This window comes from Podarcis liolepis (assembly GCF_965112155.1).
Source record: "Podarcis liolepis genome assembly, chromosome: 7".
NCBI lineage: Eukaryota > Metazoa > Chordata > Lepidosauria > Squamata > Lacertidae > Podarcis > Podarcis liolepis.
Window position 1 is genome coordinate 46,108,165 of NC_139561.1, and position 22,332 is coordinate 46,130,496.

General features: G+C 43.1%; 2 protein-coding genes and 2 long non-coding RNA genes across 4 annotated transcripts in view; 2 read left to right on the forward strand and 2 right to left on the reverse strand.

Moving 5' to 3' along the window:
* Positions 1–15,294, forward strand: LOC310712129 (C-signal-like). The gene is made up of 6 exons (XM_083514845.1): positions 1–340; positions 3,216–3,267; positions 4,852–5,039; positions 6,343–6,501; positions 12,356–12,466; positions 15,024–15,294. The coding sequence occupies exons 1-6, from the start codon at positions 194–196 to the stop codon at positions 15,144–15,146; spliced, it is 780 nt and encodes a 259-aa protein (XP_083370971.1). The 5' UTR covers positions 1–193; the 3' UTR covers positions 15,147–15,294.
* On the reverse strand, positions 6,509–18,456 carry LOC310712134. The gene is made up of 6 exons (XR_014528771.1): positions 18,331–18,456; positions 16,973–17,150; positions 14,734–15,415; positions 12,297–12,768; positions 9,561–9,920; positions 6,509–6,924 (listed from the first exon to the last, which is right to left on the reverse strand). It is a non-coding gene; the product is annotated as an uncharacterized lncRNA (long non-coding RNA).
* LOC310712136 overlaps positions 17,066–22,332 on the forward strand; it is a 6,438-nt gene continuing 1,171 nt past the window's right edge. The window contains exons 1-2 of the long non-coding RNA XR_014528774.1: positions 17,066–17,158; positions 18,322–20,935. This is a non-coding gene — a long non-coding RNA (uncharacterized lncRNA). The remainder of the gene's footprint in view (positions 17,159–18,321; positions 20,936–22,332) is intronic.
* Positions 21,954–22,332, reverse strand: part of LOC310712131 (C-signal-like) — a 6,214-nt gene continuing 5,835 nt past the window's right edge. Inside the window, exon 6 of the mRNA XM_083514853.1 lies at positions 21,954–22,223. Coding sequence (XP_083370979.1) covers positions 22,104–22,223 — 120 coding nt within the window. The 3' untranslated portion in view covers positions 21,954–22,103. The remainder of the gene's footprint in view (positions 22,224–22,332) is intronic.

Here is a 22,332-nt window from a genome sequence, read left to right on the forward strand (position 1 = left end):
TGACTCATCTTGCTTTGACTTGTTTGTAGAGGTATTGTACACTAAACTGGTTCCTCTTTCTTTTTGTTGTGCTGCCAGCAGCTGGCAAAGCAGACCTGGTTTAGGAGACCTGGTTTAGGAGGACAATCATTTGTGTGAACTGCAGCAGATGAGCTGGGGACTTAGGCAAGCAAAACGTTTCATCCATTAGAAGATGTCTATGCTGAATGCACGTTCCATCCTGGTGACTGGGTCCAACCGGGGCATTGGCTTAGAACTGGTCAAGCAGCTGGTGGAGAAAAGCAACAGACCAGAATGGATCTTTGCCACTTGTCGGGACCCAGAGGGGCCAGGTGCTCAGGTGAGCTCCAGGGAAGGGCCAGCAATCCTGTAGAATGGGTGCCTAAACTAGTGAATTCCCTCTGATGCCAGGGAAATTGTGCCTAGGGTTTATGTGGAGCTGTCTGATAAGATTTCTTAAGCTTTCTGTTGTTCAGGCACTTCTGCAGAGCAACAACAAATCAAGATATACATCCCCATAGAGAAAAAACTTGGATGGTGTGTGTATCAGAGACCAGGTCAGGTAGTTTTTTTCTATTGTGATAAGAATTTTAAGGTCTTAGATATGTAATAAATGTTCATAAATGTACCAAGCAAACATGTACAGTGATACCTTGGGTTAAGTACTTAATTCGTTCCAGAGGTCCATTCTTAACCTGAAACTGTTCTTAACCTGAAGCACTACTTTAGCTAATGGGGCCTCCCGCTGCCACCGCGCTACCGGAGCACGATTTCTGTTCTCATCCTGAAGCAAAGTTCTTAACCCGAGGTAATGTTTCTGGGTTAGCGGAGTCTGTAACCTGAAGCGTATGTAACCTGAAGCGTATGTAAGCCGAGGTACCACTGTACATAAATATATAAACCATATGTCTGAAAACCCCACAGAAAAAAAGTCCTGAACAAATTGACCTCAATTATTTCTCTGCAAGGTCAAAGTGGGAAACCTCCCCATTGTCTTTTTCCTTCACAAATCCTGTCTTAAGGGCACATTTAAGATATGAATATGGTGTGGGCCTATGACCTGGCTCAGGAACTAAGTATTTATTATTACAAAAGACTGGCCAGGCTCCCCAGGCAATCCAATCAAGTGACCATTAAACAGGTAACCTGTCAGACTAGATAAACAAGTCACTCAGATTTCTGCTGTAGACCGTCTTTTCTGGGATGTAGGTATGATGTATCTGGGGGGTGGTCTTAGGTTACACCCCTTCTGTGATGTATGTATGATGTATGGAGGGGTGGTCTTGAGCTCCAGGGCAGGGAATTTAAAATGTCTATATAAGGCCAGCATGAGTTTGACCAAACTGCGGGAGGCAGTGGAAGACAGGAGTGCTTGGCGTGCTCTGGTCCATGGGGTCACGAAGAGTTGGACATGACTAAACGACTAAATAACAATATAAGGCCTTGAGCGCCATTGTTCTGGGTTCCTCCTCTCTCCTGCATGTGGTGAGTGAGGACCCTGTTGCAACAGATCAATAAAGATCAGGCTTACTAGCTGCTTTGCTTCTCAATATTCTCTGGTTGACCTCTGTTATTTTCTCCTACCAATAGGGAACCTATGTAAGTACTCTATACGGGCTCTTGGATACCCCATAAGGGAAAAAAGGGCAGATTTTTGTTTACAACACTATCCCTGTCTTTCTTTTATTCCAGGGTTTGCATTTTTATCCAGCTATGGAGCATAGGAAGGGGGAAGAGACTAGATTTCTTACTGCAGGCAAAGGAGAGAGAAGAGCAGCAACCCTTGCCAGCAAGAGCCTGGGAAAAGCACAGGGTGGCATGGCAGCTTCTGTAGCTCAGTTGGTTACAGCATGGTGCTGATAATGCCAGGGTTGCAGGTTCAATCCTCATATGGGACTGTTGCACATTCCTGCATTGCAGGGGGTTGGACTAGATCATCCTTGGGGTCCCTTCCAATTCTACCATTCTACGATTCTATGATATCAGAAAGGTACGGAGTGGGAAACCTCCCCATTCCATAGAGGAAAGTACTAAATTCTGCTGTTGAAAAATGGGTACCAGGACAGAGACAGTAGCCTGAGAGGACTCTCCCAGTGCAGAGTCAATAGTGTGGGAGTTTTGAAGAACATTTATGTACTGGGAGAAGAAGCAGACAGCTCAATACAAATCCATTACAACAGCAACAAAGACACCTGCTAGGGAGTGCTTTTAAACTCTTTGCTTCTGATAAGGAAAATTCTGGGTACATCCCCCACGGGTCCATGTGGTCAGTAAAAGAAGGAAATTCCAGCCAAGTAAGTTGGAGCAAAACAGCAGTCAGTAGACTTAGATCCTTTATTGTTGCACAACAGGTTCAAACAGCAGTGAGTGAACCCCACACATGGGGCGACATTGACTTTTAAAACTTTCCCACCATATCCCAGAATACAGTTCGTACAGTAACATTGCTACATCATTACTACCTCACTAAAATGTCAGAAAGGGGAGGGTTCTACAAGATTAACATAAGCAGACATGTCAGGACAAGATCCAGGTATACGATTAGCATAGGCAAACACCTCTTAAGTACCCTTCACCAAAGCACAATACAGTGGTACCTCGGGTTAAGTACTTAATTCGTTCCGGAGGTCTGTACTTAACCTGAAACTGTTCTTAACCTGAAGTACCACTTTAGCTAATGGGGCCTCCTGCTGCTGCCGCGCCGCCGGAGCCCAATTTCTGTTCTTATCCTGAAGCAAAGTTCTTAACCTGAAGCACTATTTCTGGGTTAGCGGAGTGTGTAACCTGATGCGTATGTAACCCCAGGTACCACTGTAGAACTATCTTTGCATGTCTGCATCCCGGGGCAAGTTCGGTGATGAGATTTGGTTTTCCTTGGCCAACAACCAGCTCAGCAATTGTCTCCCCTGGGTGGGGTGTTTGTACATGTCCTCACGCTTGAGGAATTATGGCGGGAGGTGGCAGGGAAAAGGGTCCTTTTTCCAAGGGCAAAATGGCGTTGGAATGGAGGAAATTGGCAAATGGGTTGATTTTATATGATTTATAAAGCTAGGTATCTTCCCTGAGCTGTTGTCGAAAGGATAGATTCAGGCATAATATTTATAACATTTAACAATTTTAAAGATGTGCCCCTCCCCACCCCCGTAATTTCTGTAACACTTCCTACATTGTTTCAAACAATTCAGTCCACATTGCTGTGTTTTGTTATCTTTCAGGCCTTGAAGAATTTGGCTGCCAAGCATGAGGGAGTGGTTATCAACCCACTGGGTATGTGCCTCTTATCCCCTTGATTCTCTCTCCTTAATGGAGAAAGGTGCTGTCATTTAAGGCCATTTTACAGGATCTCTGTTTCATTTGTATTGGTTCCTCATTTGTAGTTTGCAGTTCCCATGTCTTTCCCAGGTTCCTGCTCTCTTTTGGGGGCAGGATCCATCTGCCTCGAGAGACAATGAAGTAGACCAACCTTTCTCCTCTTCTTAAATGCAGTTCCTCCTAATTAAAATGTATGGAATTTTAAAACAAGCTGCTACACAATCAACCACTATTCATGCTCCTGCACAAACAACAAAGAGATACGGAAGAAATGAAGGCAACGCATAAAAATGAAACTTGGGAACTTGTGCCTTTACCTGAAGGGAGAAAACCCATCAGTTCCAAATGGGTGTTTAAAATTAAAAAAAGGAAGAAGCTCAAGTACAGATATTTAGAGCTAGATTAGTTGCAAGGGGTTTTGCACAAAAGCACAATGAAGACGATGAATCAATTTTTGCTCCTGTAACATATCCTAATGTTAGGCTATTGTTAAAAATAGCAGCAAAAAAGAAAATGAAGGTTTCACATTTTGATATCAAAACTGCATTTTTATATGGTGAACTTGAAGAAGGAATATACATGATTCAACCACAGGGTTTTGTGAAAGATCCAGATCTGGTATGCAAACTGAAAAGGTCCATTTATGGTTTGAAACAGGCAGCTAGATGCTGGAACAAGAAATTAGACAGTGTGTTGAAAAATCTTGGATTTGAGCAAAGCAAAGCTGATCAATGTCTGTACACTTGTAGAGACACTGATGGAATTACTTATTTGGTGGTTTATGTTGATGATCTTTTATTGATTTATGATTCAGATAAGCAGAAAAACAAGTTTGAAAAAGGTTTGAAAACACAATTTGAAATTAAAAATTTAGATACAGTGAACAATTACCTAGGCATGCAAATAGACAGAGATGAATTAGGCTCTTTCTGATTAGTCAAAGCAGTAAAATTCAGGCTCTGCTAGAGTCAAATGGCATAGATAATTGTAATCTAGTTGCTACTCCAATGACTCTCAAATATCAAAAGCAAGATGATTAAAAATAATTTGAGGATATTGACAAATACAGAAGTGTAATTGGAAGTTTGCTTTATTTAGCAAACATATCCAGGCCTGACATATCAAATGCAACTAACATACTTAGCAAATAAAATAAAAGAAAATAAAATGTAACAGCTATTAATAAATCATGTACAGTAGAACCTCAGTTTCTGAACTTAATCCATTTCAGGAGTCCATTTGACTCCCAAAATGGTTCGGGAACCAAGACACTGCTTCTGATTGGCTGCAGGAGCTTCCAACAGCCAATTGGAATCTGCACCGGACGTTCGGCTTCCAAAGAACATTCGATAACCAGAACAATCACATTCGGGAGTCAGAACATTCAGCTCCCAAGGCATTTGGGAGCCGAGGTTCCATTGTATATTACTGAGTCATTTCTGCCCTTAAGATGGATGTTCAACCTTGTTAGACCTTACTAGTTACTGGTTAACTCGGTTCAGCAGAATCACCTTTACAATAATTTCTTTGTTACTATAGACACTTGTGAGCCTAACAGCATCAAGGCTGCTGCAGCCAGAGTCACTGAGTGTCTGAAAGGAGCCGGGTTGAATCTTCTGATAAACAATGCTGGGATTGTAAGGCCAGCTTCTATGGAAGATGAGACACCAGAGAGTATGTCTGAGGTGTATAGGACCAATGTGATTGGGCCCATGGTAGTCACTCAGGTAAGGCTATCCCTGGATACATGCTTCTTCATAGGCATTCCTCAGCATGTTGTAGAGCTCTTAAGTTATGGAGAACAGAATGATTTATGCAAGTGTTTTCTGGTGATGAGTTCATTGTTTGCAGAGTGTTTTTTTGTTTAGTTTTTACACTTGAGCAGTATAGAAATTTCATGAAATAAATTGGCTTGATTTCTCGAATGTACAGGACCTTTAACAGCTGAACAAAAGACAGATGTTCAACTGACACTGATGTGGCAGTGGATGGGCTGGTCTGTTGTTTTGCTTCAGTGATGGACTGAATGAGAGCCAACAAACTGAAGCTCAATTCAGATACAACTTAGGCACTGTTAGTGGGTAATTCCCTAGACCAGAAGAATGGGAGGGGGGCAGCTCTTGATGGGGTTACACTTCCTCTGGAAGGAGCAGGTATGTAGCTTGGGGGTACTCCTTGATCCATTGCTGTCACTTGAGGCTCATGTGGGGCTGCCTCTGAAGACAGTTTGGAAACTTCAGCTGTTGAAGAATTCATTTGGCTTGTTCACTGGGCCAAGACAGTCTCAGCATATAATCAGTGGGGGGGGGGGGGCGGAGAGCAGGCGAGGCATGGCTGGTGTGCATCCCAGGGGCGTGGCGCATGTCCCAGGGGCATGGCATGCTGCCCACAGGGGCGTGGCACGCGTCCCGGGGGTGTGGCACCCAGTGGGGGGGGGCAGCCATGATGGCACCTCACCGGGATCGTGCCGCTGGGGGTGGTGCACTTGCCCCGCACCCCTGTTCCTTTGCCAGTGCATATAACACCAATCCTGGCCTGACTGCACTGACTGCCAATTAGTTCCCAGACCCAATTCAAAGTGCCTTAAATGACTCAGGCCAGCAATACCTCAAAGACTGCCTCTCAGTATGAACCTACCTGGATTCTGCAATCATGATCTGAGACCCTTCTTCATGTGCCCCCTCCACGAGAGGTCTGAAGGGTGGCTCCTAGTTTGTGGAATGATCTCTCCAGGGTGGCTTGCCCAGCACCCTCATCACATACCTTTAGGAGCCAGGAGAAAACATTCTCCTTCAACCAGGCCTTTGGCTGTTAAACAATCTATGGCCTTTTAAGTTTGTGTTTTATTATTATTTTTATTATTTTTATTAGGATTTTAATATTATGAATTTTGTGTTTTACAGTGTAAACTGCCCTGTGATCTTTGGATGAAGGGTGGTATATAAATTTATTAAATAATAATTATAATAAAGGAGGACCAGGTCTCCCCACATAGTATAAGGTTGTCCCTTCATTCCACTCCTTCTCCAGGCATTCCTGCCCTTGCTGAGGAAGGCATCTCGGGAAAGCCCCCAGAAAGGAATGAGCTGCAGCAAAGCTGCCGTTGTCAACATGTCCAGTGAAGGTGGTTCCATTACAAATCTACTTGGATGGGAAATGGGACATACCATCAACTACCGCTGCAGCAAGGTACAGAGGTATTTTATGGTGATGCAAAGAGGGGTGCACTGAGCGGTTGGCAAAGCTGACCCCTGCCAGGGGCACACTCAGACCAGAAAGGACTCAAACTCCAGGCAGGATTTAGCAGATGCACCTCTCTCCTCTTCTTCCACCTCTCACACTCCCCACCCCCCTCCAGGGCTCCAGTGGCAGCACATCTCAGCCACTCAGTGCTGCCGTGGCACTGGGCGGTGGCGGCGGGGTCTGGCTTTTGCTGGGGTTGTCCCTGTCAGCTGCCTGATTTCAATGGGAGGCTGCCTGACTTGGGAGCAGCAGCAACGGTCGAGGAGAGAAGGAGAGAAGCACGCCTCCAGCACTTCTGGGTGCAGGGGCAAAAGCTTTTGTGGGTTGGAGCATCCACTTGATGCTCCTTGTTTAAAAAAAGAAGTGAACCTTTCTGGTTTTGTTTTTTTTAAAAGATATTTATTAGAAGTTTAAAAATTACAGAAAAAAGAAAAAAGAAAGCAATAAAAAATTTAACAAAACATAGATTACAATACATAAAAAGAAAAACATAGAAAGACAATACAACAATACAACAAAAAGAAACAATAACACTCAAACACACATCCAATATTCCATATCTTTACCTTTCATTTACTTGTTTCATCGACCTCCTCACACCTGCCTTTTTTGTATTCTAGTTCAGTTAATTGTTTCAGCAAATTCTTTCCATCTTTCTCAATTTTTGTTCTATAATTTATCTTAACGGTCTAATATGTCAGGGAACTTTTTTTTAACTTTATCCGATGAAATAAATTCTTGGCCTAATTTTTTGTTACTCAATAACTTCCTATGTAACCTTGTCACATGTGTTTCTTGTAAACAAATCAAGTCCAATTGCTCTTTTTTCAATAAATGAAATACTCTCCGCCTTTTTTCTGGGCTGTTCAGTCCATTCACATTCCAGCTCAAGACCTGCAGCGCCATCCTGTGGTTACTTTGATACCCCCCCAACTGCCCCCCCAACTGCCCCCAAAGTAGTGTTGGTGTGTTCACTGGGGGGGTCCAATCCAAAAGATAATGTCGATATGTCCAGCGTTCCCCTGTTTGGTGGTATTCTCTCCAGTGCTCTTTGCTCCGGTCCTCTGTCTGGTGATCCTCTGTCCAATGTTGTTGGCTCTTTTCCAATTCCCTTCTGTAGATCTTCTTCGTGATTATACAGGAACTTTGTTTTATCTTCTACTGATCTTATTTTTATTTTCCTTCCTTTGAAACTAAAGGATAGGCCTTGAGGGAATTCCCACCTGAAATTGATTTTGTTCCTTCTCAACAAAGCAACCAGATCTCCAAAGTTGAACCTGAGGTCCAAAAGGTGTTTGGGGATATCTTTAAATATTTCCACTCTTGACTGATGTATTACCAGAGTCTTCTCATAGTGCCAACCCAAAATTTTATCCCTCTCTTCTTTAGAGCGAAGGGTAATCAAACAGTCTCTTATTCTGTTCTTCTCCTTCTTCCCTCCTCTTCCGAGTCTGAAGGCTCTCACAATTTTAAGCTCCTCTTTTTCCAAATCCAAGTCCCAGTGGGCTGCAAATTCCTCCGTAAGATAGTCTACGAGAGAGTCTTTTTCTAGTTCAGGTACAGCTCTAATCCTCAGGTTTGTCTGTTTCTCCTTGAGCTCAATCATAGAAAGCGTCGACTTATGGTCCTCAAGTTGCTTCTGCAAGTCTGGAACTCTCTCTGTTTCCAGTTCAGTTACCTTCGCTTCCACAGCAACAACCTTTTCCTTAACTTCCTCTGCGATCTGTCGGGTTGAATTGGACTCCTTAACCAGTTTCTCAATAGCTTCTGTATTGGAGTTAACTTTTTGTCCCAAACTATTTATACTTTGTGTATTTTGATCCAATTTTTTATTCATTTGTTCCAATGAATTATTAATTTTGCTCAGAGCAAAATTAATGCCAGAGCTTCTTCTGAAATCATTCCTTTTGGTTTAGAATGCATTAATGCGGCTGTAGATGAGGCAGGAGGGCCAGATGTAGAGGCTCTTTGAAAAGACTTCCCAGACCTTGTTGTTTTTTCTTGGATTGGGGGATCTATTTTTTTCTTTCCCATCTGCCATAACACTTAAGCCCTTCAAGGTCAAATACAGTCCCAGAGTCTTATCTTTAAAGTTGGGAAATTCCACTCCTTGTAGCAATTTCAAAGTCCTCCTCTAGAGGGAAATAGTTATTGTTTATATTATGTTAGTCCAAAATATCCCCTTTTTTGAAGTTACAATTGCACCAGTATATTTAGTATCAAATCTCAACTTTTAAGTCAGTAGAAGGTAACTGAAACTTTTGAGCCAGGAGAAAGTAATTGAAACAATGTATCACTCTAGTTTCACTATTTCACTGACAGTCAAATAAGCGGTCTGTTCACAGTCTATGCGGAGCTCTGAAATGCAGCGATTTTAATGGCTGCCGTTCCCAGGTTCCGAGCAATGGAAATTTAGCTTCTCCCTCTCTTTTTGCAGGCAAATAACGTCCAAAAACTCCCCCCCTTTTCCCCTGCTTCCAAGGGGTTTTTTTTTGCTATTTTTGTGCTGGAAATTTGGGCGTTTAAAGTAGACTTTCTAGGCTTTAGCTGAAACCTATTTGCTTCCGACTATTTACAAAAAGAGGAAGGCAGACTTCCTGTTTTAAGCCTCCCCCCGTTCGTTGTCAAATTCAGCTTTTAAGACTCCAATTCTTCACTTTACTCACGGGTAGTTACTTTTAAGTCCAATTGTCCACAGGAAAAAGTCAGCGCTCTCCGGCAACGGCTGTGCGGCTTCACTCTGTGAAAGTAGTAGTCAGTTCGCAGCACCGCGCCGCTCACCCCACTTCGCTCCGGAGCCCCAAAATGGGATTCCCCGCGAGTAGGGGAGGCGCTCTTGGTGCCCTGCCGAATCCCACGTTCCCAGGCTTCCTCCACCTGGGATTTCTAAAGGGTCCCCACCTTCGCCGCGGCGGGAAGACCCAGTTCTCACGGAGCGGGTTCCTCCGGTCAGAGGAACTCCGCCATTAGCCGATGGCGCTAACCCGGAAGTCCAAGAAGTGAACCTTTCCGTTGAATCTGCCAGTAGTGCAGGTGATTTTAGAACCTGGACTTAATAGTTTCAATGCCCCCCCCCGCATGGCTGCCTGTATTGTGTCAGTTCTGAAGTGCACAATCAACACTTCCGATACAGCTCCTCATGAAGAGCACAAGGGATCCTAGGTATGCTTCTGGATGCAAACAATGAAGGGCAGCTGTGCTAACATGTAGGAAGAAAGTGTCACTTTATCATGCTTTTCACACAGCCCTCCATTTGTTCTCAAAGATATCAGCTTGTTGGAGGCCAGATACTCCATGCTCCTCCTCCTTTTTGTTTGTTTTTGTATATCAAACTATCAAAACATACCTTGACAGCATTGTAGAATCTGAAATAACAGGAAGCCTCTGTTAACTTATATTTCTAACATTTAAGAAATAATTACCAGTATTTTCTCTCTCTCTTACATTTGTTATATGCTGCTGAGGCAGTGTCCATGTTGTTCCCAGGCAGTCACCCATCCAGGCACTAACTGTTAGAATTCCTGCTCCATGATTGCAGTCATGGGATTGTTGTTTATCACATGATCATGTATGTTTTGAGTCCACAGAGTGGGAAGTGACGGAGACAGGATGTTTGTGTTACTGTGTTCCATGAAGTGGGACTATTGTCCTTTGTCTTTTTTCTCTTTGCTGTCTGATGCTAGAGAGAGAGAGGGAGCCATGTTGCAGTGCTCTGTGTGTGTTTATATGTAAATAAAGTAGATTAGCCAAAATGCTGAGTTGCTGAGGTCTGTTATGCAAGCTGTGAAGACTCTGTGGATCCCTAAGTGTGCCGATGTCTGTTGGCATCGGTCACTGTGATGTTCGGGCTGAAGAAAGCTTTTGAAGCTCCCGAATGATCGACCAGGAGGGAGAGAACATGCCAGTCGGGCATGTGACTCTACCAGATCCTACTTGAGTGTAGGACGAGCTCCTGACACTAACCAGATCCACTCCTACTTTAAAAAGTAAAGTAACATAGCCGAAGGTTGGAGAACCTTTAGCTCTTCACATGTTGTTGGATTGTAGCTCCTATAATCCCTTTCCCTGACCATTGGCCATGCTGACTGGGGCTATTGGGAGTTGCAGTCCAGACATATCTTGAAAATCACAGGTTCCGTGGGCCTGCCTTACTCTTACAGATGCCTCCTGTTAACTAACTCCTGCCAGTGGGGCAGAACATCAGTTCAATTTGCTTTTAAAGCCCTTCCCACTTCCCAAAACAATGCATGAACCAAAACACAGCCACCCTCCAAAATTAATACCTCTCCACATTTTGCAATGCAGGTCTCCAGCCAAGTAATATGCACAAAAATGCATAAATTCATGAATTACATAAACGTACATTATATTAGGGGATATTGCTGTGCAAAAAGGTGTATATTAGGCAAAACTGCATACAAACATGTATATATCATTGTTGTAAGAAAAATAGTATTTAGGGCAACCTACAATTTTACACAAACACACAAAAGGAGTACTCACTGCATTTTCCTCAATGGTTCCCAATTTTACATAAATAAATTTGAATAAGGTTTCCAGTGCAGGGCATAACTTTGTCAAACAACTAGTATAGCCTCTGTACATATACAAAGTTCATGATTCAGCACATCTATTATGCCTATTAATATTATGCCTATTAAAGTGTTGCATCTCTTGGCTTAATCACCATTTGAATAAAGCCATGATTGGCTTTTCTTACCAGGGACTCAAGGAAGGTAAGGGGTCAATAAAAAAAAAAATCAGATTTCCCAAGGGCAGAAACTCAAAGGTTTTCACCAAAAGCCAGTACACTTCAGGTTACAGACACCGCTAACCCAGAAATAGTAGCTCAGGTTAAGAACTTTGTTTCAGGATGAGAACAGAAATCGTGCTCTGGCGGCGCGGCAGCAGCAGGAGGCCCCATTAGCTAAAGTGGTGCTTCAGGTTAAGAACAGTTTCAGGTTAAGTACGGACCTCCGGAACGAATTAAGTACTTAACCTGAGGTACCACTGTACTGTAATACAAAGTTGGCCAAATTAAATTTCTACTAAAGCCTCAGTGCTCATGGATCTTGTTTCCTGTATTAAACAGATATATCTGTACCCCAGGCAAAGAAAATTGGGAGCTACATGCCTCCTTTATCTACAGGAAATTGGGGTACAGATATCTATTCAAAAAATGTGAGTTATCATTATTTTGTGTGCCCCCGCCCCGGTCATTAGCAGAACAATCACCTGCTCTCACATGTATGATTGAAATGGCCAGACAGTCAGAATTCATAAATTTCAAATATATTCCTAGTCATTTCAGCTATGAGCAGACTAAATTTTCTGCCCCCCCCCCATGTACAGGAAAATTGGCCTAGGCCCATCCATCTAAATCAGGGATGTCCAACAGGTCAATCCCCGGGAAGTTCCAGTCGATCACGGGCTCCTTTTCCTTTTTCTGGGTAGCCTGGCCATTCCTTTGAGATGGTAAATACTTAGTTCCTGAATCTCTTACACATACTGATATCAGCTTAACAGATACTTGCCAGACTGTAAGCACCTACAGTCCAAAGACAATTGGAAAGCTTTCCCCATTTCCTTCCTCCTCGCAGAGATATATCTGAGGTCAATTTGGGAGAATCAAAATGGCTTCAGGGTTGTTCTCCTGTACTATTTCAGACACATGGTTTATATACTTATGTATGTGTTTGTCTTGTACATTTATGAACATTTATTTTATATATATAAAATACCTTAGAATTCCTATAACATCATTCACCACCTTCCTGCTCCTGGCATATTTCTCTCTTAGGCTGCTCTGAACATGCTCACACGGTGCCAGTCCCTGGGATTTGCTGAAGACGAGATCCTGTGTGTTGCGCTGCATCCTGGGTGGTTACAGACAGACATGGGAAATTTTGAAGTAAGTGGTTCATGGTGCCCTCCACTTCCCAGAGGTCATCAGATGCACTGAAACACTGGGCCTGCTTCCAACTGAGGCTCAGAATGGATAATACCATATACACTTGAGTATAAGCCAATCCAAATATAAGCCGAGGCACCTAATTTCAGCACAAAAAACTGGGAAAACTTATTGACTCGAGTATAAGCTGGTTCACCACACCACACACCTGTGGTGGCGGTAGAGGAAGAACTAGCAGCCCAAAAGTTTGTACTTACTTGTACTGTTCAGTTCCCGCCCTATACCCTAGGATCACACATGTTCTACTTTTTCTTTCTTTCTTTTTCTTTTTTATAATAATATTTATTAGTTTTCCAACAAATTGAACACAACACTACTGTCAGGGAACTGCCATCGGAGCCAGAGGGAGAGGGAGGGGTCCAGAGAGATGCCAGAGAGCTTCCCGGGAGGGAGAGAAGCAGCCTATCTTCTGGGGAAGGAAATCAGCGTAGCACCAGTGGAGAAGGGGGGCAGATGGGGGAATCGGCGAGGTGGCTCCATGACTCTTCGCCGGAGACCGGCGGGGAGAGCACTGGTCCTCCGCTGCCCACACCCTCCTTGCGCAGAAGGCTTCTGCGCAGGGAGAGTAGGCGGCGACTAGGCGTCAAAGAACTTTTATGCTGGAAGAAGTTCAAGAAACGCTCACTGACGGATTCTGCCAGTGATTGAGACAGCCACGGGTGAATGGCTGTCCGGACAGTGAGAGTTCACCCAGGTAACCCAGCCAGTGGTGGTGCCGATTTACGCACGAGCAACCCCTAGAACCATTACAGCTACAAAAAACCAAAAAAGAAAAAACATACAATAATACAATACAATACAAAAAAAAAAAACCCACTGCAAAACACTAACATACAACTAACAAAACAAAACCCATTTAAAACACAATCTAATTTCAATATCTTATCTTTCTTTCACTAATTTCCATGACCTCCTCGCACCTCCCTTTTTGTATTCCACTTCTATTAATTGTTTCAGCAATTCCTTTCCATCATCCTCTGTTTTCTATCCTATAATTGTTTTAACACATTCTAACCTTATTTTTCCCTTTAATGCTCTATTAATCTATTTATACTTAATTCCTTATGACATTTCTACTAAAGCCATTTAACTTCGTTCCATCATTTTTCTAACATTCATTAATTTTACAGTATTTCTGTAAATAGTCTTTAAACTTTTTCCAGTCTTCTTCCACTGACTCTTCTCCCTGGTCTCCGATTCTGCCAGTCATTTCCGCCAGTTCCATATAGTCCATCAACTTCATCTGCCATTCTTCCCTGGTGGGTAAATCTTGTGTCTTCCAATATTTCACGATGAGTATTCTTGCTGCTGTTGTTGTATACATAAAAAAAGTTCTATCCTTCTTTAACACCAATTGGCCGACCATGCCCAGGAGAAAGGCCTCTGGTTTCTTAAGGAAGGTATACTTAAATACCTTTTTCATTTCATTATAAATCATCTCCCAGAATGCCTTAATCCTTGGGCACGTCCACCAAAGGTGAAAGAATGTACCTTCAGTCTCATTACATTTCCAACATTTATTATCGGGCAAATGGTAGATTTTTTGAAGCTTAACTGGTGTCATATACCACCTATAAATCATTTTCATTAAATTTTTTCTTAAGGCATTACATGCCGTAAATTTCATACCTGTGGTCCATAACCGTTCCCAGTCAGCCATCATTATGTTATGTCCAACATCTTGTGCCCATTTAATCATAGCTGATTTCACAGTTTCATCCTGAGTGTTCCATTTCAACAGCAAGTTATACATTCTTGACAAATTCTTAGTTTTTGGATCTAACAATTCTGTTTCCAATTTTGATTTTTCCACCTGGAAACCAACTTTTTTGTCCAATTTGTATGCCTCCATTATTTGATAGTAATGGAGCCAATCTCACACTTTGTTTTTCAATTTTTCAAAGCTCTGCAATTTTATTCTCTCTCCATCTTGTTCCAGAATTTCCCAGTATTTCAGCCATTTGGCCTCCATATTGAGTTTTTTCTGTGCCTTCGCTTCCATTGGTGACAACCATCTTGGGGTTTTCCCCCCTAACAAATCCTTATATCTTATCCAAACATTAAACAATGCTTTTCTAACAATATGATTTTTAAATGCTTTATGTGCTTTTACCTTATCATACCACAAATATGCATGCCATCCAAATACATTGTTAAAACCTTCTAAATCCAAAACTTCAGTATTTTCAAGAAGCAGCGGATCACACATGTTCTAAACTCTGTGCCTGGCAAACACCAGCCCAGTGGCAGATATCCGTTGCTTCCAAAATGCCCGGAGTTTGAATGTTGAAGCATTTGTCAAGAGAATGCTTCTCTGGTTGCCCTTGATACGTGAACTTGGTGCAAGTGCAGACTGCCCTGTGATCCTTGGATGAAGGGTGGTATAGAAATGGACAAATAATAAAATAAATAATAGTGTGTTGCTTTCACCCATTTGTCATCATTACATATTTGCACAGTGCAAGAGATATATCACTTACCTGTTCTCCTTTTCCAGGATATACTAGCTCCAGTGAAAGTGGATGAGGGTGTGAAAGAGATCCTAAACACCCTTTCGTGTCTCTCAGAGAAAAACACTGGCACTTTTGTAAACCTTGATGGGGAAACCCTTCCCTGGTGAAAGCACAATGTTATTGTCCTCACTCCAATGGGAAACCAGCACCACGGGCAATCCAAATACCTGAATAGATGAACTTCAATTTCAATAAATGCAACAAGTTCTGCTGAAAATATTAAAACTTCCTTCTAGCTGCTCTGTGTGGCAGAGATCCCTTCTGGTTGCTTTATATGACCTAGCCTGTCTGTTAGTTGTTTTTGTCTTGTGTCACTATTGTGCCTTCTCACAAACGCAGTCTCAGAGTGATACACAATGTAAGGGTCTTCTCAATCCTGAAAAAAGTGCAAAAGGGAAAAACTTGTTCTCAAAAGTGCTAGCTAAGCAGATTTCTTACAGGTCAATGTGTGTTGGAACACTGGTTCCTTTTTCTGGGGAGATCTACACATAATTAAAAATATAAGTTTAATGCTGATCTATGAACAAAATTACACACAACACTAATTAGAATAGTGAAATGTAACTAATCTGAGTTACCAACTAAAATTAGACAAATGCCACACATTTTGATATTTAGGGAGCTATTGATTTTTTTTGTTTTTAAAGAAGGCTTTTAAAGACCTATTCATTTCATGGAATAACAACTATATACCGTATTTTTCGCTCTATAACACGCACCAGACCATAACACGCACGTAGTTTTTAGAGGAGGAAAACAAGAAAAAAATATTCTAAACAAAACAGTGGATGTATGATTTTTGTGGTTCATGCTGTGGCCACAGACATGTGATCTGACGGTGAGTTTGGGGTAGCCCAATGCAAAAATCCTGAGGATCCATGTGGATCCATGCTAAAGTTGCCCTAAAGTCGCAGGGGCACTGGGGGAGTGAACAGGAAGCAGGAGGAGGAGAACAATCCCTCTCACACACACAGACACACAGAGTATCAATCCTAAAGTCGCAGGAGAGGCAGGGGCGCTGGGAGTGGGAAGCAAGAGAAGGAGAACGATCCCCCCCCTCTCTCTCACACACACACAGTATCAATCCTAAAGTCGCAGGAGAGGCAGGGGCGCTGGGAGTGGGAAGCAAGAGAAGGAGAACGATCTCCCCTCTCTCTCTCACACACACACAGTATCAATCCTAAAGTCGCAGGAGAGGCAGGGGCGCTGGGAGTGGGAAGCAAGAGGAGAACGATGCCTCACACACACAGAGACACACAGAGTATCACTCCTAAAGTCGCAGGAGAGCGCTGGGGCGCTGTGAGAGTGAACAGGAAGGAGAAGGAGGAGAACGATAGCTCAAGCACACAAACACACACACAGCCTCTACAGTGGCTGATCCAAAATCGGACAGCAAAAAACTGCAGGCAGGGACATACAGCACGGGGTTGTTTTAAAGCAACCAACCCCGATCTGTCTGCTTCTCTCCTTCCTCCGGGCTAGGCTGGCTGAAAAGCTTTGCTGCTACTTAGCAGCTCACTAGAGAAGAGAGAGGGACATAGAGCACGGGGTTGTTTTAAAGCAACCAACCCCGATCTGCTTTTCTCCCTCCTCCCCGGCTCGGCTGGCTGACAGGAGCCGCTTACACCCGCTTTGCAGTTTCAAAGAGAGCCACGGACTGCTCACAACTGCAGCGGATTCCCCTGACATCTGTAGGCATTCGCTCCATAACACGCACAGACATTTCCCCTTACTTTCCAGGAGGAAAAAACTGTGTGTTATAGAGCGAAAAATACGGTAATCATAGAAATAGTTTGAATGTGTTTAGTTACTGAGTTTGTAATCTTTCATATTTTATATTTGATTTTATTCTACACTGCTTTGAGAAGTTTTGATTGTGAAGCAGTTTATATACCTGCAAGTAAATAAAATACGATTAGTTATATTTACTTACTTTATTTGTTTGCTTGCTTCTTGATCCTAGCTTCTGGTTTGCCCTGTGTTCTTCTGACTTCCTCTTTGGCCCTGGCTACTGGGTCATCTGGGAGCTCTTGGTTCCTGGTTCCCCTCACACTGCTACCTACAGCAAAGTGCAGTACTCTTTCTCCAGTTGGTATCAGTGCTGGTCACACCTGCAGGGGTCAAATGAAAAGGCGGGCAACCCTCTCATGTTGTTTGCTCTTCATTTTATTTATTTATTTCTAACATTTATTCACTGCTTGATTATTTAAAAAACCTCAAAGCGGTTTGCAAAAAGGTAAAATAATACAATCAAGGCTTCACTTAACCTGATTATCTTCCATTTAAAAAAATCCTGTGTAGAAAATGCAATTTGTCTGCATGGGAAGAACTGATTCATCTGCTGCCACAACCGAAAAGAAAAGTAGCCCCTCAGTCTCAGTTTAGGAATTTGTGCACCTTAATTTTTTATATTGCAGGGTCTATCAAACTCCCTGCCACCAAAACTTAAGAGTTCCTCAATGTGACCCTTTTCTACTGCTACCAGTTCCTTAGAATGCCTTTGAAGCTGCCTCCAACCATGATAAAATACAATTATGGTAGGTATGAGATGGACACCAACATCGGATGAACTAAATTATGTTTACTAAAGGGATACATAACAGGATACTGATATTTATAAAGGCATTTTAAATGCACTCAATTACAATTTCTAAGCAGTTAAGATACCGTTACTGACACTAGCCTCTAAGTGGCTTTTATCTCAGTCCAATTTCCCAAAGTCTCCACTCCAGCCAAATCCACACGTCACAACCCAGTCCAGCTGCTGGGACAGGGCCGGATTTAAGTTTGATGAGGCCCTAAAAGCTGCTGAAGGTAATGGGGCCCTTTATATGTCCAGCTGTCCTTTGTCAACAACAAATTGTCGCTGTTTTTTGCGTTGAATATATGCTATATGGTAATTTATGGACTTACACAACACAAAACACTGTTGCTGTATGTAGGTTTTATTTTATTTTATCTTATATTTTGGAAATGTACATACAGGGTTTTTTTCCTTTCAGTTTTTTTTGGGGGGCCAAGAGAATGGGGCCCTAAGCTATAGCTTGTTTAGCTTATACATAAATCCAGCACTGTGCTGGGGACAACCTGCCTGTGGCCCCAAAGTTCCTCTGGCTGTAGTTCTGGCTGCTGATTTTAAAAACCTGATTGCACAGCCTTCTTCAGCTAAGACCTTTACACAGGGCAGCCACTTGGCCTACTACAGCCACCAGCTCCCTTCTTCTGAATGTCACCAGCAAAGAATAGCTACCAAGCTGGGTAAGAATAGCTTCATCTCCAGAGCTCAGCTACCTGCTCTCCCCTCAGTTGCTTCTGGTGTTTGCTCAAATCTCCCTCATCAACTGACTTTCCCAACAGTTAACTGCCATTTCTTCACTGACTAGCATCTCCAGCCAATCAGAGCCTCTTGCTTCCCAGCCCAATCAAAATGGTGTTACTTGATCCATACCCCCTTCTATACATATTAAAGCCATCAACACAATATCCTTTCACAGCTTGTCACCAAGCAGATAGTGTTAACCAGGCCCACAACTTAGTAACAACACAAGGCCTAAAACTTGGACAGTTCCATTCTGACATCAACAGGGGTCCTTCGCAAAGCACAATAGCCAGCCGGGCAGACCTATACGCACAATATTTTTCCAGAGTCTGAGGGAAGGGTTACAGCTAGGCTTCCTCCCTGACAGCCTAGGTTTTCTGTGTAGGGAAATGCATACCCTCCAACATTTCTCTGATGAAAATAGGGACACCCCATTTCATAATGATAATTTTACTATTTTTACCCCACACATCTTACTGGGTTGCCCCAGCCACTCTGGGCAGCTTCCAACATATATAAAACATAATAAAACATTTTAAAAACTTCCCTATACTGTATAGAATTGCCTTCAGATGGCTTGAGGGTTGGATAACTATACCCTCCAACCTTTCTCCAATGAAAATAGGGACATCCTAAGGAAAAGGGGCATTCCGTGATCAAATCAGAAACCAGGATGGCTTCTCTAAATCGGGGACATCTTTGGAAAATATGGACACTTGGAAAGTCTGGAAATGTTTGGGGAGTTCTCATGCACAGTTGAAGTGATGCAGTCTGGACAGGCTGACTTTGGAGGCAGGCCCATGAAGAGGGGTGGGAGGCAGCTAGGTATGCTTGGCCCAAGCCTTGGAGGGCTAATTTGGATGCCCCCCCCCCCCGCTAGGGCCTGCTGGACTTACACTGTCATGTCAAGAATGTGCCCCTCAAACGACCAGGGACTTAATGGGTGAAATGACCATGGGCGAAATGCCTGTCCGTATGCACTGCAAGTCTTTGATAGTAAAATCTGGACCTGTGTTACAGCATACTAGTGTGTAGCATCAGACTAGGGCTTCAGACAAGCTCTGCACAGACCTGCTTGTAGGGATGCCAAACCGGCTTCCAATTTCCAGCTTAACCTCACTGTGTTTGGCTGCCTTCAGATGCAGTGGAAGATGCTGTCCCATCCCCAGTGCTGAAGTAAGATTCAGTTGCCAACACAGTCAGCTTCTGTATTTGGAATGGAAGGGAGGGGAGTCATTTAGTTTTTCAGCGCCAGCAGTAAAATGTCTAGGACCAGTCATGGTTACTTAAGACCATCGTCCCTGGGGCTCCTTAAGACCTGTGTGTCCCAAGGGAAGACAGAGGTGGAGAAGTCCAGGCCACAAAGCTGGTACTGGCAGCTCCTGAAGTAGACCTGAGAATATTTTGTACTGTTCATTTGTGTTAATATTTTAAAATTGTGGTTTTGAAGAAAGGCAGTATGAAAATGCATTATAAAAATAAAAGAATGAAAGGAGTTGGAAGAAGTCAGTCGGTGAAGGGCAGTTTTTGCTTCCCTCCATCCCCACTGTCATTTGCATATCAGATGTAGGCACTAGAGCCAAAGGTTTCTCACCCCTGGGCCAGAGCACGTTTGACAAAGGTTAACCAAGTCCCTCAGAGACTTGGCACTAGCTGCATTGGCAGGATACTGGTGTGTGCAACCAATGCAGTAGGATTTAATTCCCCCCACTCATGAGCTGATGATTGGGGGTGTTAAATGCTGCTGCATTAAGCAGAAAACCCCTTTCTGATCACAAAGGTGATTGACAGGTGGCCAGCCACCTGTGAAATTCAGCCTGTCACACCAATCCTGATAAGGATCTGACTCATGGAGCTAGATAGGTTCCTCACCTCTGCTTTAAAATGTTTTAAAATAGGTATGCGTGTCAAGAAGCCCTGACCTGATCAGTGCAGTGTGTGAAATGGCCCTGAGTCACCCCCCCCCCAAAGAGCAAGAGCAAGACAACCCAAAGCTAGGTAATACAGTGGTACCTCAGGTTAAGTACTTACCGTAATTCGTTCCGGAGGTCCGTACTTAACCTGAAACTGTTCTTAACCTGAAGCACCACTTTAGCTAATGGGGCCTCCTGCTGCTGCCATGCCGCTGGAGCACAATTTCTGTTCTCACCCTGAAGCAAAGTTCTTAACCTGAAGCACTATTTCTGGGTTAGCAGAGTCTGTAACCTGAAGTGTATGTAACTCAAGGTACCACTGTAATGGCAAACAGAGTACTGTACTGTAGTTCCTTAAGGGCTTATTCACAACTACCTTTTACCCCGCTCTTTCCAGGCAGAAGTCTGTGCTTCAATACTCCATGTCTGCGCATTTGTTTGGGGTTTGGGGTTGTTGTTGTTTTTTTTGCCCTGACCTTTCCCTGCAAAAACCTGCTCATTAGTGTTCAGTTAAAGCAAACATCAATTCGGATTTTCCACAGATTCCTGTTTTCTCCGACTGAGCTTTAAAGAGTGGGCTTTTGTGAGGAAAGCTCTGGAGAAAAAGGGGCAATTGGACACACAGTTTTATATTGCAGACTGTGCTGGAAAAAGCGGAGGAAAGGTAAGTGTGGCTAAGCTCTAACCGTTTTGACACTTTTTACCAAAGTTGTTTGGGCTTGTGTTATTTTATATGGGACCCAATACAATCTTGTAACGCAACCTCCCTTCCCCACATTCTAGAGCCCTCCCACCTTGTTCCCAAAGCTGAGAAAGTATGAACTAGGCTTTGAGAAGAATACGGGAGGACTCTAGAACCCTGCAAGAGCCCTCATGCCTCCTTCTTTCCCAAAGTCCAGTGTCCACAATTACTGGGCTTTGAGAGGACACCCCTTCAGCTCAGTGCCCAGTGCATGCCCACCACTCACACTGCCCTAAATCTGCCCCTGACCCCACCCAGGCAAGCCTGTCTCAGCAAACAGCTACATGTGGGATTTGCTGAGGATCTACAAGTAAAGCCCAATGTTTATACACCTGAATATCCTGACTGTGTCTCAATTTCATTTTTCTTTGATTTTTAAGTTGGGCTTTTTTCATTATTCCAAACCTGCCCTGCTCCCTCAATTGAAATTTGGGCACAGACAGATAGAAGAGATGCGTTATTATTATTGTTGTTGTTATTAGTATTCGTTATTTTTCAGTGTTACATTTACACACATCCCAACCTTTCACCAAGGGGTTCAAGGTGGGCTCAAGGTGGCATTTGTGGGCCTCCTTTTCCCTAGGTTATTCACACAACAACTTTGTGGGGTGGGTTAAGCTGAGTTTTGACTAATATATACATTTTTGTATGTTACCTTCACAATATATGCACTGTTATGTGTATATGTATGTAGGTGTATATGCATTTTTGTAAACTGCTTTGAAGAACAGCATCACAAAATACATATAAGTGCAAATGTTGAAGGATGGCTGTGTTTCCATTCTCACATTGTTTCATAAGGTTTTAGATAGATTTGGCTTTAAATGTGAAATGAATTTAATTTCTGCATCATCCCTACTATGTAAATAAGCAGGCAGTTAGGTTGAGTGGGGTGGTCATCTCAGGCAATTGATTTGGGGTGTCATGAAAGGGCAGCAGATTGTTAGTTATGTAATTTATTTTTATTGCTATTGTTCTTCCAGGCAGGAGGAGAGGTCAGATTTTCTGTTTCTGGTGCCAAAAATAACTTGACCCAGTTCAGGGACTGTTCACCTGGCTGCTCCATTTCAGGCAGCAAAATATCTTGGGCTCACCAAGGAAGGGTGTTTCCCTCCCAGTTCACAAAAGTGCCATTGTCTTTCTCAGAGAGACGGGAAAGGGTCTTCAGGATTGCTTGCACACTCTCATCCAATGTCAGTGGGGCTTGTCCCTGGGGAAAAAAAGAACAGACTAGAGTGACACAAGGACTTGTGAGTATATTTTTAAAAAAGAGTGACAAACAGCACGGGTATCATCATCACAAAGTCTGGCACCAAAGT

Bases quoted from the DNA above. Each gene is read 5' to 3' on its own strand.
- LOC310712129 (XM_083514845.1), top strand. From the start codon at position 194: ATGTCTATGCTGAATGCACGTTCCATCCTGGTGACTGGGTCCAACCGG. The intron at 6,502-12,355 runs GTACAGAGGTAT...TTTCTCTCTTAG, and splicing joins TCAACTACCGCTGCAGCAAG to GCTGCTCTGAACATGCTCAC. The intron at 12,467-15,023 runs GTAAGTGGTTCA...CTCCTTTTCCAG, and splicing joins CAGACATGGGAAATTTTGAA to GATATACTAGCTCCAGTGAA.